The following is a 16,600-nucleotide window of genomic DNA, read 5'->3' as shown; positions in this document are numbered from 1 at the left end:
TTGTTTCAAGTATTATAACTCTTCTTAACCCATTGTGAAAAATATATTAAGGAAAAAATGGGACAAAATTAAAGAATATATAGAAATACTTCAAAATGCATTTATAAAAGCTATAGAACTCACACTTACAACAACATATTTCAAATATGAAACAAAAACAAGAGAACAGAATGGTATAAGAAACTAACTTGGTCTTCAAGATATTTAAACTTCCATTAATGTCATCCTATGTCACAAAAAAGATCAGTGATAATAAATTTGGCTGATAGATCTATCCAACTATCAGATCCTGAATTTAGATGCTTAGCTATTCAAAAAGCAAAAACTGCATTAAAACAAAATAATTATCCGGAAAAAATGATAAATAACATATTCAAGAAAATGATTAACAGATACTACAATCAATTAAAAAACAAAACAGAAACGAAACATCAAAACATAGAACATTTTTCCTTGTCATATGTACAAGGACTTTCTCAACGATTATCGAATTATTTCAATAAATATGATATTAATAAAGTCATAGAGGACATAATACATTATTCAAATATTTCACTAAATTAAAATCTAAAACAGCAAAAAACAAATTAATAGTAATATTATATATCAAGTGCCTTGTACTAATTGTGATGCTGTCTACATAGGGTGGTTTATATTCATAAGAACGAAATAGCTAAAAAGAGCTAAATAATTTAAGTAAAATTTATAGTTCTATTTTGTAAATTCTAATAAAACTACAAATAATTAAAGGAAAAATCAATTTTTCTTATTAGAAAAAAGTTCTAAGTTGATTTCATCCTTATTTTCATATTAATGATGAAGGTGATTTATAAATCAATATAAATAAGCAAATTGTCAGTCTCAATATCACATTTTGGTAAAGACTTAAAAAAAAACTAATTTTAAAACAGAAGAGACCTAAAAAGAAAATTTATATATATATATATATATATATATATATATATATATGCTAATATTTCGAAATTGCTTAATTCATTTACAAAGACTACAAAAATTAATACAGTTTAGTTGTAGATCCATGTAAAATTGGAAATGTGAGAAACATCAATTTTTTTAATTTTTTTCATATGTACTCCCTTTATCTTATTTATTTCCAAGTTCAACTAATTTTTCTTATCAGACTGATTGTTTTTGGGTGATTTTTAAATTTGTTTTTTGTTGTTGTGAAACGTTTACTCTCTCCCTTATTACCCAAAAGTCGGATCTTTTGTTGCTGGGCTAGTTACTTTTTATATAGATTGATTCTATATATATACTGTTTGCAGTATTTATTTGATGTATCCAAAATTTTGGTTTCTCCAAAGTTCATATTGTGACCCGTATTAATTATATGTTCTAATAAGGCCCAACTATGTTTAAAATCTGCAATCACGTTGGTGTTGTGTGATGCGTTGTCGTAAAGTTCGCGAAAGCTGGCCTGTGTATTTCTTGTCATAGTTCATACAAGGAATACTGTAAAAAAATGCAAATTTTTGTTGTAAACGCTCTTCTTTTTGGTTGCAATGTTTATATTCTCATTTCTGAGCATTTATTGAATTTTTCCTGGTGTGGTATAGAGCCATATGTTACTTGGGGTTTATTTCAGTGCTTTTACAGTTGCTTTGTAAGTCATTGACCACCTCGTTTGTTATGGTGTTCCAAATGATTTTTTTGAAGAGATTTTTTGGATAGCTATTTTCTGTGAGGTTTTGGTAGAGGATATTCAGGTTTTTGTTTTTTATGGTGGGATGACTTAATATGTTGATTCTATTTTTTACTGCTAGGATAAGATTTATTTTCATTTTAATAAGATGAAAGGATTGGTAGTTTATGTATCGTCGTGAGTTGGAGGGTTTGAGGTACCAGTCAGTGATAATTGAGTTGTCTTTTCTTCTAATTAGATTGGTGACTGAAAAGGGTAAATCTCTATTGGTTCCTTTTTGTACTGTGAAGTGTATGTGGGGGTTGTATTCAATAGAATCAGCGACAGACTAGCTGAGTAATTGAACAGCAAGCCTAACTGTCAACTAACTGAAAAATGAACATGAGCGTAACGTAACATATTTCCCTTATGAGGGTATCCCCTCATTATTTTTCAGTTTTTCTCATAAGTTGATAAATTTCTATTTTATAAAATTTCCATCTTTTTTCTCGAAAAGCCTTTCGAGCTAATTTAAGCGTATGACATGGATCATAGAAGATAAACATATTATTATCGGTAACTTGAAAATTGGTTTTAACATTGAGAATATTGCCATAACATCCAAAAATATTAGACATAGCAATATTCGATGGTGCAATGACAAACGTTATAACAATACTTATGCTCTGCGAGAATTACGAGGTCATCTCCACTCTATATAACTATATAAGAAAAGATGATGCCATTGTAAAAACTTGCGTTTGTCATGTAAATTAATATAATATAAAAGACCAATTTTGTGTTGTAAAAGTCTGTCTAAGCTCTAACTGTAACGCTGTTGTACCAAACATTACTGGGATAGTTAATTTCTAATTTGACTCAGTAAATAAGTTTTTTAAAAAGGACTTCTCCTTTATAAATTCCATATTTCAAAACAATTGAATATTTTTGACTGTCATTGAAAGAATCTGTACAAAAACCTACAGGAAGTACAAAAGCCTCTTTAGCCAATGCATTAGGAATACATGTGGAATTTTTAGCCATCCTATATTAGTTACATTCTTATGGCCAAGTATTTAGAGCCTCTGGTGAAACCTCGTTCAGCATTCACATTTTGAAGCCATTTTGAAATTGTTTTTGAATGCGGAAGACAAGTATCGAATATTCTTACATAGTTGTAAGCTTTTGGAGAAAAAAATTTATGTCAAAGCAAACTTTCTCAATTCAGGTGAATATTTAGTTTTTTTTTACTAACATTTACTTCTATCATATTTTCAATTGAAACCAAATGTTGAAATTATCTGAAAAAATATCATACCTACCTTACATTGGAAATGAAACTAAAAAATTTTGAAATATAAATTTAGTATAATAATGTATATTTATGGGAAATTATTTAGGCTGGAAATTATGAAATGAACTGAAAATTCATTGCATATGTTTTTTCAAATTAATATGACGAGTGTAACGGAAAGTCATTCCAATGATTGTAAGTTGAGAAAATTTCCTTGTAAATAACGATATACATTGATTTTATGCAATATATCAATTGTAGAAATTATACAGGTGAAACTTGTAGTAAATTTTTTTCGTGAAAATATCATAAAAATTCACAGCATCTATAGTTTTGGTATGGGAACGTTATAATATAGAAAAATCGAAAGAACATACTACCATAGAATAATTTATTTGCTTTTTCGTACCTACACAAGGCGAGCTATAAAAAAATAAATTTGACATTTCATATGAAAAATTTTTCGGATTCCGATCAGATATCACAAAATGGGTTTTATTATATGAGGATTCTACAGAAGATATCAGTCTTCATAAGGAAAATTTAAAACAAGATGAAAATTCAGGAAAATAACGAAAAATCGGATTTTTCCGGAAACCACCATCAAGATTTGAAAATTGATATGATTTTCGAAATCTACAACTGAACATAAATGGTATTATATAATTTTTTTACCAATATACCCATATTTTGAATTTTTTGTCAGAAAACCGAAGGATTTTCAAAAAATATCTGACATGGTTCTATAAAAAATTCAATATATACAATACTTTGAGAAATATCGTCTTTATGGCATCGCTCAATAAACAAATCATCTACGCTACTTAATAACCCCATTGCATTTCTTCAATTTTTTACTTGTAAAAATTATACAGAGTGAAAGTTGAGACATTTCTTCTTAAAAATATATAACCATAAAAATTCATAGTATTTACAGTTTTGAAACGGCAAAGTTATAATATAGAAAATCGAAAGAACAGTAATATAAACTACCATAGAAAAATAAAAATGCTTTTGCGTGATCATACAAGACGAGTTAGAAAGCATCAAATTTTAAGTTTTGAAATTTCAAGGAGTTTGAAATTTAAAATGACAATGGAACAAAAATTTTTGTCTCTGATTCCGATTAGATTTCACTCAAAGTGATTGTTTGATATGAGAATTACAAAAAAAATTTCAGTTTCTTGAAAACAAAATGATCAAAACTGGAAAATACAGGAAAATATATGGAACGTATGGAATAAAAAACATATTCCATATTTTTTTACATACCATCTATATACCCTTATTTTTTAGTACAAATTCAAAAAATTTTGCAAATATGGAATGGTAATTTTGTCTTTCATCTCTGATTTCGGAATATTTCATAGAATAGAGTTTGTCACCTCAAGTACCTATATCGGAATAGAAATATGTTATCGAAAAATATTTTTATTATAGGGGGAAACTCAATAAAATTCTTGCAAAGCGACACTTGCAAAAACGGAATTCCACATAATTTCTGGATCACTTTGAACAATCAGATAATTGCCGAGCGAAGCAAAGCCTGCAATATTCAAAAATCATTTCGTTTTTTACCTCTACCGTTGAATCACTCATAAAATAGTTATGTATGTAACAAGTGTGCAAAGTAGCCCCATAAGCTTATGCGACAATTACATGAGTATAAAAAAGACCTTTATACACGAATTGCATACAATATGTTTTCTGGTTCCAAAAATTTTATCAAAATACATAAGTTTAATTCTCTTTACGCACTAATGCGTGAAGTATGTTTGGAAAGTAAGTTTAATTTTTCGTTAGAAGAAACTATAATGCATTTATTGATTCTTTATAAAATATGTTATATATTCAATAATATTTTCAACATTTCAATCAAGATTAGAACAAATAAACAGAGAAACAGAGAAATTCAATTATTAACAGTACTAATATTAAAGGTGCCCTTTGTGTAGTTATCAAATTGGTCAACTGTTCTCTCCGGCATGCATAAATGCCACCTAAAAATAATTACAAAAGTGGAAAAATAAAAAATGAAATAAGCGCAGCTAGAACCGAAGACCCCCCACATGTGAATCTCGTACTTTCCCACTACACTGCGGAGACCTTAATAATAACTTTCTTCACGCGCTACTGGTTAAGGTATGTTTCTATACGCTAGTTTCATGCACTCGGAAATGTGTCGAAAGTACGTACTTTTCATCAAAAATATTGTATCTTTTATAATAATAGGGGCATATTACAAAATGCAAAAATAAGTATTTATAAATTTCCCTATTCAAAATTTATTATTCATTATATAAAAAGTTATAAGAATATTCAATATTTTTGAAAATTATTTTGGTCAATATACTCGTATTTCTATTATAAATAAGAATAACAAGATTTAAATTTTTAAAAACAATATCAACATATTTATATTTTAATAAAATAACGTGCTTTCTATTTCTTTCTTATTTAATTTGTTAATATCAATGTATAAACCTTATTTATTTATATTATAAATAAATTTCTAAACTTTCCCATTATACAATATAAGAATCATAAATTTTGCAATACTGATGAAACGTCCTGGTACATATTTATATTCTGTTTTGTTTTTTTTTAATGATTATAATACCAATTTATCCTTTTCTTGAATATGTTATTTATTATTTATTCAGAAAAGGATAAATAGATACTGTAATGAATTTAGAAACAAACTAGAAACTAAAAATGAAACATTTTTCCTTACATTCTGTACAAGGAATTTCCCAACAACTATCGAATTATTTCAATGAATATGATAATACTATAAGTCATAAAAGATATAATAAATTATTTCACTTAAAGCTAATACATCCAAAAACAAAAGAAGTAATAGATTGTAATTAATGTGACGCTGCTTATATAGAGCAGGCATCTCAGTATTTGGAAAATAGATTAAAAGGACACCAATACGATAAAAAAATAAAGCTGCATTAACAAACCATGGAATATTAGAAAAATATACTTTCAATTATAGAAATCCAAAAATTCTTGAAACGAAATCAAATACAAGAAAAATATGTGACAACTAATGAAAAATTAATTTTTCTGGTTACCACAGATTTTTATACAGATTATTTTTTTATTTTGATATTCATGATTGTACATTGATTTTTTTATCCGTATAATTTCGCAAATTTTCAATTTCAAGCTATATTTTGATAAAAGCCGAAATAGATAAAAGCGCAAAATTTTTACCTGTTATTTAAACTGATTTTCTATGAGAAGGGGTCTAAAATCATCACGAAAAACACATAAAAAGGTCTAAGAAGTAAAAAGATAAAGAATATTGTATTACACTATTCACCTACCTATATAATAATATGAAATTTTCAATTATTACTTGCAGAGTGAAGAAAGAAAGAAAAATGTCGGCCCATTGTTACAGAAAACTTGTTGAAATCAAAAATATATAGCTATAAAAAATTTGAATTATTGATACCGAAGACCAATAATTGTAACAAAAACGTTACTGTGGAAATGCATGACAAAGCAAAAGTTAATAAGGTCAACGTAGAAATAATTAAGACGTACGAGTAATATGGAACAAAGTGCCCCATACTTTTTTTACAATAAGACTAGTATTTTTTATTAATTATTGTTTAAAGCTTATTTTATAAACTATGCAACAAATGCATATAGTGTCCCATTTTCCGGAATGGAAAAAGTCAGGCGAGTGGGGCAATTCCATAAGTAAATTACTATTAATAGCGAATACAAATTGATTGTATTGAAAGTTCATTGTAGACAACGATATTAAGAAAAATTAACAACTAAATGATATATTTTTGTTTCATTTTTGTTCGCAATGTGAATATTGAAAACACAATTGATAGTTTGACTTATGAATTTTCGATTTAGTCACGCTTGTGTCTGTTTTATTACAAATAAAGCTTCATTTAAGTGGTGAATATTTGTAACAGTCAAATTAGTCTCTTGAAGTTCATATGATGTAGAAGGTTTGTTTAAAAAATTGCTGTGGTTAGTTCCTAGTAAATAAAATTCGTGAAGCATTATTTATTTTTGTGTTGAGAATATTGTTTATATATCTTTCGACAATAGCAGTGGATTTCCAGTGTCCATGTTGTTTTACTTGAAGAATGTCTCTACCCGAATCAACTAGAAGCGATACCGAAGTACATCGAAAGGTATTAACTATTGTTCAATCACCTTGGAATTTTAGATAAAGTGTTTATACCAACAACTTGTTTTTCACATTTTCTATTTCTATATGTGATAGGAAAAAGTGGTTGCTGCTTGCGTTATTCGATGTCAGATTAGCATATTTATGATATGAAAATATTAAATTCATGTTTGAACTTGTTTATCTAATAACTATAAAATGCGGACTTACATGCGTTTTTTAATCTGGAATCGTGATGAGTAGATGTCATCAATTTTCATTGTAACAATGTAACCTATGAATTAATAAATAATTCAACAAAAAATTAAATATTCCAAACTTTTACCATAAACTTTTAACTTAAACTTCAAGCACAGTTGTCAAACAACTGACTGGAATATGCTATCTGGTCATGTGGACTTCGAATTTTCTAGATTCATAAAAAACACTAACTAATTTGGCTTCCAATTCTTTTCCCCTCAAGCGTATTGAAAAATAAGCAAATTAAACCCTGGTCCACTAAAGGTTTACGTCTCTGCAAACATGTGATATTTATCGCACCTAAGGAAATTCTCGGATAGTGTCTTTTTCAAAAATTATGTGAAACTATACAGAAAAAATTACCATAAGACAATAAAAACTGCCAAAAATATTTATTATAATAGGAGACTCGCTTATTCTTGTAATGTTTGTAATTCTTGTAATATAATGTAACAAGGTCCATTGTGAATGATCTAAGGAATAAGCCTTCTTTATCGAGCATAATCTCTACTCTACCTGATAACTTCAATAAATACTTTGTAAATGTAGCCAAAAATTTATCAAATTCTATAACTCCTCACGATTCGCTTTCATATCTCCCTGATGCTAATGCTAACTTACACAGTACTCAAAAATAAAAACTCATCTGGAACTGATGGTCTTACATCAAAAATTTTTTTGAGTCTGCCCGATTGCACATTAAATCACCATACCACTTTAATTAATGTTTCATTTCAAAATGGCACTTTTGCCTTAAGACGGCTATAATTATACCTTGGTCAGAAAGGGGCTTTAATCATTTTTGTTTAAATATAAAATAATTACTACCCATCATCTTGGGTTTTTAAGTAACAAATGTACAAATGATACTATATTCTCCCACTTAAACAATGTCTACTCTAGCCTAAGCAGCCATCACTCCACTGCAACAATTTTTTGTGATTGTTCTCAGGCTTTCAATTGTGTTAATCATAATATTTTAATCAATAAATTGCAGTACTGCGGTTTCAGGAGAACACCTCTCGCATGGTATATATCATACCTTATCAACAGAAGTCAGCTTGTAACGGTTGATACAACGTTGTCTTCTTGCAAGCCAATAGAATGTGGAGTGCCCCATGGACTAGACCCTATTTTGTTTCTTTTGTTTATAAACAACATTGCCTATCTAGACATCAGTGGTAAAATATGTCTATTTGCAGATGATACTAGTATCCCTTGGAGCAGTCTCTGTCTCAATGTTTCTAATACCAAAGTTTTATCCTATAAAAATACACTGAAGCCTTTTTTATTAAATAACACCATTGACGTCGTTGAATCTGTAAAATTTTTAGGGCTTATTGAGGAAAATTCCTTCAAATGAGAGTTATATATTGCTGCCTTAAATTAAGTTCCCCCTGTTTTGCGTAGAGATCAGTTTCCAAAGAACTGAACTTAACCACATCCTTAATAGTTTATTATGCCCTTATTGAGTCGCATCTCCGATCTGCCCTTCCCTTCTGGGGTACGTGTGGTGCGTCTGAATTTGAGCGAATCTTCAAACTACAAAAGAGAACTCTGCATATTTACTCGGACTGCTCACTGCTCACTGCAGCGACTTCTTTAAAAGATTAAAAATTCTAACTCTTCCTTCCTCATTCATCTTTGAAACTGTTTGTCTAATTTGTAAGCACGCTTCTCCAATTACAGAAAGATCGTTGTACGGCTATCTATTTAGCAGCGCAGAGCACGACCTACCTACTCCACGTTCAGAATTAGTTAAGGGCTCAATATTTTACAATGCAAAAAATGCACCATCACTTGCCAATTGAAATCAAATCGATATCATCTTTTCCTGCATTCCGCAATAGTTTGAGGGCATATTTACTGGGAAGTGCCTTCCACTCTGTGAACGACTTCTATTCTAATAATAATATTTAATTTTGGATATGCTGCATACTGCTTTAATTTTTGCTATTGCTACAAATTGTAACAATTTTTTGATAATAAAGCATTTCTATCTCTCTCTCTTCTCTCTCTCGCTCTCTCTCTCTCTTTCTCTCTCTTAAACATTAAATATTTGTTGTCTTGAGTATTCAATGGAATCTTGTTTATTTCCTCTCTTGAGATGTTTTAGATTTGTACCCAACCGATTTCCGATTTAAAAATGCTATTAATTTGTCATATTTAATTAAATCTACATCATCAGTCATAACTTAGGTTGTTTTAGTTTACAATAGCTAATAGCACAATATTTTATAAAAGTTTTGTTATATTACTTTAAATAGTTTACTTTGGATGTTTCCGGAAACAAATTTAATGTTGCCACATTTGCCTTTTCTATGATTTTTTCAGGAGTACATATATCAAACCCGGAATATTCACTTTCAACAATGATAATAATAGAAAGCCACTACTACATTGAGACAAATCAAATTTTTGCTTAAAATCAAATCAGTTCATGCGCTGTCAAGTCAAAATCAAAGGTGACTTGATATTTTTGTTTTTCAATAAAGGTGTAGACGAATTGCTCTTTTTTTAACGCTTTTCCACTTTTTTTCACTCCAGCCATAAACCGGTGACATACAAGGTACTTTGAAGATAGAGCGTAGAAAACAATTATTTTTCACTTTTTAGTTTAATGTGCTTCAATAGCGTGTTTTTTAATTCTTTTTAAGTTAAGTTAAGGTTATTTATTTTTCACTTTTCAGTTTCATATATTTATTTTTCCTTCAAGTTCTAGTCATTAGTATTGTAAATCTCCAACACGGAAGTGAAATTCTTCTCGAACAACAATAAAATTTATGGTGTTAAATGCTAAATTAATACTGATGTAGGTAGTATAGTAAATCTTCTACAAAGGATAGACAGTTGTAAAATTTGTTTTGATGTGAAGAGAAAATTGCAGTGATAATTTCTAGATAAAAAATTGGCCAAAACAAAAACATGTTTTTTTTTACAGCCTGAGTGGGATTTCAGCCCACGACCGGCGAATGCAGAGGTTGACACCTAAGCTCGTTGGCTAACGAACCCAATTAAATTAGTGTGATATACTAACAGTAATAACCCACAAAAGAGAGTTAGAAACAAACAAAACCCACATACAGGTGAAGCTAATAAAAGCATCTTTAATAAACTAGTGATTTAATTATTGTATAATTCTGAGGAACTACTCAACAAAAGCTGTTATGAATAATTTTTCAATACTTGTCATATTTATTTAGAATAAACATTGGATTTTTCGTAATTACTGTACTTGAAACTTTTGACAATGCTCGAAAATATTTTGTTATTATATGTTAGATTATTATGACAGATATTTTACTTCCACCTGTTGTCCAGGATTTCCAGATTTTTATACGGAGTAAGAGCTTAGTATAAACAGAAGAAAAAATATGCCATAATTAGGCAAAATGTATCAAATATGTTCTAAACAACAAAAGGAGTTAAGTCAAGATGTATACTATCCCCATTATCAATTACCATAATGCTATATGAAGGAATAAAAAGAACATAAAGACAAATACAACAGTAAACAGTTAAACACTGGAAGATGAAAGACATTAGAATATGCAGATGACATAGTAATAATGGTAGAAGATGAGAACACCTTGAGCTAAAACTTAAAAATATACAGCAACAGTCTATAAATGATGAATATAACAATAAACGAGCACAACACTAAAACAATAATAACAAGCTGAAAGGAGAAAACATATTAGATAGAAGAATCAAGATAGAGCAGGTCAAAAGCTTTTAATACTTTGGCATGACACTAACACAAGATAGAAGACTGGAACAAGAGATAAATGAAATAATTGAAGCAACAGGAAGTTTATTCAACGCAAATAAAACATAGTAATTTCCAGCCAAAAAGGAAACACTAAAACGAATAAAAACAAAAATATATGAAAAAGTAGCGAATGGGACAAGAACAATTAATACGGAGGAAATATGAAACATGATATTAGATAAAAAAGAAAGGGTCATGGAGGAGGAGTTGGATAGAAAAAAAAATAAAGATGGCGGGAGAAAACCGATGAATAAGATGGCAGGAAAAGAAACAAATGACACAAATATTTAAGAAAGAATCACAAAATTCACAGTTTCATTCATTTTATTGAATTTACAACAGTAAAAAATTTTGATAAGCCCTTCTCAATAAATATAATATAAATAATAACTTAATTTCAATCGTATTGGGTGCCAACAAAATTAAGGCAGTGGAAGAAACCTGAGTAATTTCATTAAAATAAAATAAATTAAAATAACAAGTTATGTGCTCATTTTACTGGAGAGTGTATGGTGATAATTTATTTTTTTTATTTATATTGCTTTTTTTCCAAATTAGTATGATGATAATTTTTAGAATGACACCTTTGATAGTTCATTTTATTTTTATACAAAATAGAGTCATATTAGACTGTTAAACAACAACTAAAATATATATTTAAATAATTAACGGCTAGTTTACAAATAAGTAGGTTATGTGTCAACGAGGTTTATTTGATAACATTTATATTCAAACAGTGATTGCTGTTATATATAGCCTAGACTCAAGTATAATCTAACTATACTATAATTTTTTATCATAAAGGTCAAAGTTTAGATGAAATTAATAACAATTATCATTGCTCTTTCTTATTTCAACAATGAATTGCCAAGTGGTATGGATAGTTAGTGTTTTTATTATTGTACCCAGTGAAGGGAAGTATTTATTTAAAACTAACTATATTGATGTACCTCTGGATCATTTCAGGTAAGATTTTATTCGAGAGGATTCTGGATTTAACGTTACAATGAATAGTAGATAACAACAAAAAATAGTCACAATAATTGAAAAATAAATTTGTTCTTTTGATAGTATCGAGTGAGGAACAAATGTTATTGAAAACATCGGAAGAATGTATGTTAAGTTGAGTTAAGCTATTAAGGTATTAAGGTAATATGGTAATGCATCTAAATTTCTTGATTTTAGGTCTCTTCTGTTTGAAAATTAGTTTTTTTAAATAATTTTTGAAGGAAATATGGTAATATGGTATTGACTATTGAAAGACAGAATTAAAATGTTTCCCATTATACATCTTACGTTCTATAAACAAAATTGAAAACTAGAATATCACTTACTACCCAAAATCTAGTCAACAAAGATTAAAATTTACTAAACCCAATTATTTTTTGTAAGCTTCAGTTAAATTTGGAAATTCTGTCCCCCATGATTTGTATACAATTTTGGAATGCTATCTGAAAATTAAACACTAAATTATTAAAAGGATAAATTTGCGTGTGTGGCAAATATTTATCACTTCTAAACACTTTCTATACTAAAGTACAAATCAAAAATGGAGTTGGTCAGCTATATTATCGGTACATGAAAACTAATTCAAGCGCTAGCGGTCAAAAGATCACAACTCTAAATGTGTTAACAATGAAGCTCTCACTGGATTATATAATTATGTTCAGAATTTTACCATTTAGGGTGAAAATAAACAAGTCATTGGAAAAAAACTATTAATCACGTCTAGAGAAATTGATTGTTTAGATTCCTTTATGAGTCTACATACAAAAGATTGGCATTAGTTTTGGTTTAATAAAAGGGAGCTATTAACCAACAGATCTCGATACAACATTGAAGTGACAAATCATTGAATATAGTATTTCACCAGCTATTGTTGATATATGGATTCCTGTTGTCACCTCTGAAAAAGCTGAATATTTCTCACTATTTTAATTTGATTGATATATTTCACGGCATGTTGCATATTCCGCATTTCTCCTTCGAAAAAAAAAAAAAAAAAAAATATGGCATATTCCACTGCGTCCTTTTCGGATCTACTACTATAGACTAGATTTTTTTTACAGTTCTTTGTCAGTGGCTTTGAATTGCCTATTACCGAATCCTTTGTCAACCTTATCATTTGAGCTTACAAAGCTCCGTTAACGGACTCACAATAGTTATGGCCCTTTCCTGTCTTCACCTATCAGGTTTGAGGATAATTATGTCAATTGTTCCAATATAAACTGTTTCGTTTGTTTTTGACTTCGTAAATTTCTCCACTATAACCTAGATTTCCAAATAGTAGTGAATCGCCATCATTTATGCTTGGAAAATTGTGGCATACTTTATTAGGCTTACTGGCCTTATTCTAACGTTTTCACACATATTCCTATGCTTTCCGACGTCTTTGATTACATTGTTACTTCCTCTTGTAAGGATGTAGCTTCCTTATAGTTTTCCATTCATAGATTTATCTTGTGACTTGCATGAAGGGTTGCCCCATTATATATAATTCTGCGATTAGATTTCGGTAGTCCATAACATGTGCTGCTCTGGATTTAGTTACTGTCAAGTTTTAAAAAAACTCAATAATTTCTTTATTAAAGTGTTTTGTCATATTTTAGCTACACTTCAAATGCGATATTCAAGTTAAGATATTTGATTAATGATACGTATCTTAAAATAGGAGGCCCAATATTCTTTTATACGGGAAATGAGGGAGATATCACCAATTTTGCACAAAACACAGGATTTATGTTTGACATTGCACCGCAATTCAATGCACTATTGGTATTTGCAGAGCACAGGTGAGTTTGAAAATAATAAAATTTGTAAATAATTTCAAATTATTAATAAATTATTGGGTTTTTTTAACAATAAGTTGTTCTTCGTTCTAATAAGGGTAATTTATAATCCTGTACTAGATCTAATATTACATGTTAATGATAAAATTTCTCTTTGGTTAATTCTTTTATTTTTAAGGTACTACGGACAATCTCTACCGTTTGGGAATGAATCTTATTCAACGCTTGAAAATTTAGGATATTTATCATCACAACAAGCACTGGCAGATTACGTTTATTTAATAGAACAGTTGCAGAAAGACTATATTAATTCAAAAAGTTTTAAACCACTTCCTGTAATCGCATTTGGCGGCTCTTATGGCGGTATGCTGGCAGCTTGGATAAGGATGAGATATCCAAGTTCTGTGTTAGGATCAATTGCCAGCTCAGCACCTATTTGGCAGTTTAATGGACTGACACCGTGTGAAAATTTCAATAGAATTACTACTACAGTTTACACCAGCTATGGTACTGATAAATGTACCAATACTATCAAAAAAGTTTGGGCCACTGTAAGGCAAGTTCTAATAACTATAATGAAAAAGTTATAGCTTTCTCATTTTTTAATAAATTGAATTTTATAGAAACTTTGCAGCAACTCCAACTGGTAAAACAAATATATCGTCTTTATGGAAATTATGTACACCAATATCTACAGACAAGTCGGTCGAAAGCCTGATTGAATGGGTGGCTGAAATTTTAGTGAATATGGCCATGGCTAACTATCCATATGCAAATAATTTTTTGACTGATTTGCCCGCCTATCCAATTTTGGAATTTTGCAGAAAGCTGAACAATCAAACATGGAAGGATGATGTTGGATATCTTACAGCTATTGGGGAATCATTACAGATTTATACAAATTATACAGGAAAAACAAAATGTAACAGTATAAATAAAACTTCTACGAATTTAGGTGAAAATGGATGGTTCTTCCAGGTAAGTTCAACCAAAAAGAGTATTTCCTAATGCTGCGAAATAAATCCTTAATTCCTTTAGACTAAAACACCGAAATTTTAACCAGCATTTCAAGTAATCGCTTATCATATTTAAAAATAATAATTCACTTTTAGAGCTGCACTGATATGATAATGCCAATGTGCTCTACAGATCTAGACATGTTTGAGAACGAATCCTGGGATTTTCAAAAATATTCAGATGATTGTTATAAGCAATTCAAAATTAGACCGAGAGACCCAAACGTGCCAATACGTGAATATGGTGGAAAGGAAATTGGAGCTGCTTCTAACATAATATTTAGCAATGGACTTTTAGACCCATGGTCAAGTGGAGGTGTTCTAAGAAATATTAATGATGATGTTAGGGCAGTTTTCATACCCGATGGAGCTCATCATTATGATCTGAGAGGAAAAAACGATAATGACACAGGGGACGTGAAAGACGTAAGAAGATATCATATCCATAAAATTGAGGAATGGATTCAGAAATATTATAATAGACCTCATGTTGATATTGTAAGAAGAAACCATAATTAAATGTAATAAAATAATATTATCAGTTTGATAGCAGCCCAGTCCATAAATTCAGATTCAAAAGTAGATTTTAGCCATTAGCTGACATTATATGAGAAAGTTTAACTATCAATTTAGAAAAGATAACATGGATTCATTAGCTCTACAAATGTTTTTGGATGTATTCTCAAAAATATCTAATTGCTTGCACACTTTCCTGAGTCATTTTTTTCTTGACATAGAACACATTTTTGAGAATTTTATTAACTAATGTTCTCACATTTGGAAAATCATAGTCTTGATACAATTTAATCAAACACGAACCTCTACGGTTCTCTAGGAGCAGACTTTAGAATGTTTTTGCTGAGTATGTCGTTTATAATAGCCCGGCATATCGTCAACAAATATATATATATATATATATATATATATATATATATATATATATATATATAATACAGTTAATAAAAAAACTAGAACAGACAACAATTTTTAAAACTTTCAACATCAATAAATTTATAAACGACGAACATCCGGCTTAAAATGATTCTTTAACACCAGTTTCGGGAACTAATGTCTTGATTAATAGCCAAGGAAGTAAGCTTATTACAAAAAATTAACATGAGTTACATGAAGAAAAATCTAGATTATTCTTAAAATTAAGACGTAAAAAGATCATTCAACATAATAAAATTATTGTAATTTTGAGTTTAATAAATTTTTAAATACATATTTTCGGACATCGAAAATATAACTCATGCTGTATAGCAACAAAAATTACAAATACTCATCGGAATTTCTAGTATTCAAGTTTAATCAAAAATCAATATGTTTAATTATTTCGTAAACATTTTGTATTTTGTTTGTATATATTTTAATAAATAGAGCTATGATGAAGTAATGCATAAAATTCATAAAAGGTACAAAGTTTCTTTAAAAAAATGGTAAAATAAGAGAATTAAAAAACTAAATAAAATTGATTTTGGATTCATAAAAAAAACTGCATAATTAAAACTTAAAGTTACCTAGTAAAAAAATCTCTTTTCATCAATTTTTTCAATTGTTTTGATAAAACTGTTTGTCAGTTTCAGTCTAACAATTAGGATAGTAGTTTACGGCGATAGACATTGGAGCTATAAAGAAGCATATGCTTTATTTAAAAGAACACATTTTGAAAGACC

At 29.1% G+C, this 16,600-nt stretch overlaps 1 protein-coding gene across 1 annotated transcript; it reads left to right on the top strand.

The window, feature by feature from the left end:
- Positions 1–6,879: 6,879 nt before the first annotated feature.
- LOC130451430 (lysosomal Pro-X carboxypeptidase-like) lies at positions 6,880–15,633 on the top strand. Its single transcript, XM_056790438.1, has 6 exons — positions 6,880–7,111; positions 10,289–12,085; positions 13,729–13,911; positions 14,087–14,464; positions 14,532–14,886; positions 15,021–15,633. The coding sequence occupies exons 2-6, from the start codon at positions 11,979–11,981 to the stop codon at positions 15,441–15,443; spliced, it is 1,446 nt and encodes a 481-aa protein (XP_056646416.1). The 5' UTR covers positions 6,880–7,111; positions 10,289–11,978; the 3' UTR covers positions 15,444–15,633.
- The last annotated feature ends 967 nt before the right edge of the window (positions 15,634–16,600 follow it).

The sequence above is a fragment of the Diorhabda sublineata genome, chromosome X (assembly GCF_026230105.1).
Source record: "Diorhabda sublineata isolate icDioSubl1.1 chromosome X, icDioSubl1.1, whole genome shotgun sequence".
Taxonomy (NCBI): Eukaryota; Metazoa; Arthropoda; class Insecta; order Coleoptera; family Chrysomelidae; genus Diorhabda; species Diorhabda sublineata.
The sequence above is the reverse complement of the archived record's forward strand: the minus strand, read 5'-3'. Positions and strand labels throughout refer to the sequence as shown.

Coding starts and splice junctions, on each gene's coding strand:
- LOC130451430 (XM_056790438.1), top strand. CDS start 11,979: ATGAATTGCCAAGTGGTATGGATAGTTAGTGTTTTTATTATTGTACCC. Junction 13,912..14,086: donor TTGGTATTTGCAGAGCACAG/GTGAGTTTGAAA, acceptor TTTATTTTTAAG/GTACTACGGACAATCTCTAC. Junction 14,465..14,531: donor AAAGTTTGGGCCACTGTAAG/GCAAGTTCTAAT, acceptor TGAATTTTATAG/AAACTTTGCAGCAACTCCAA.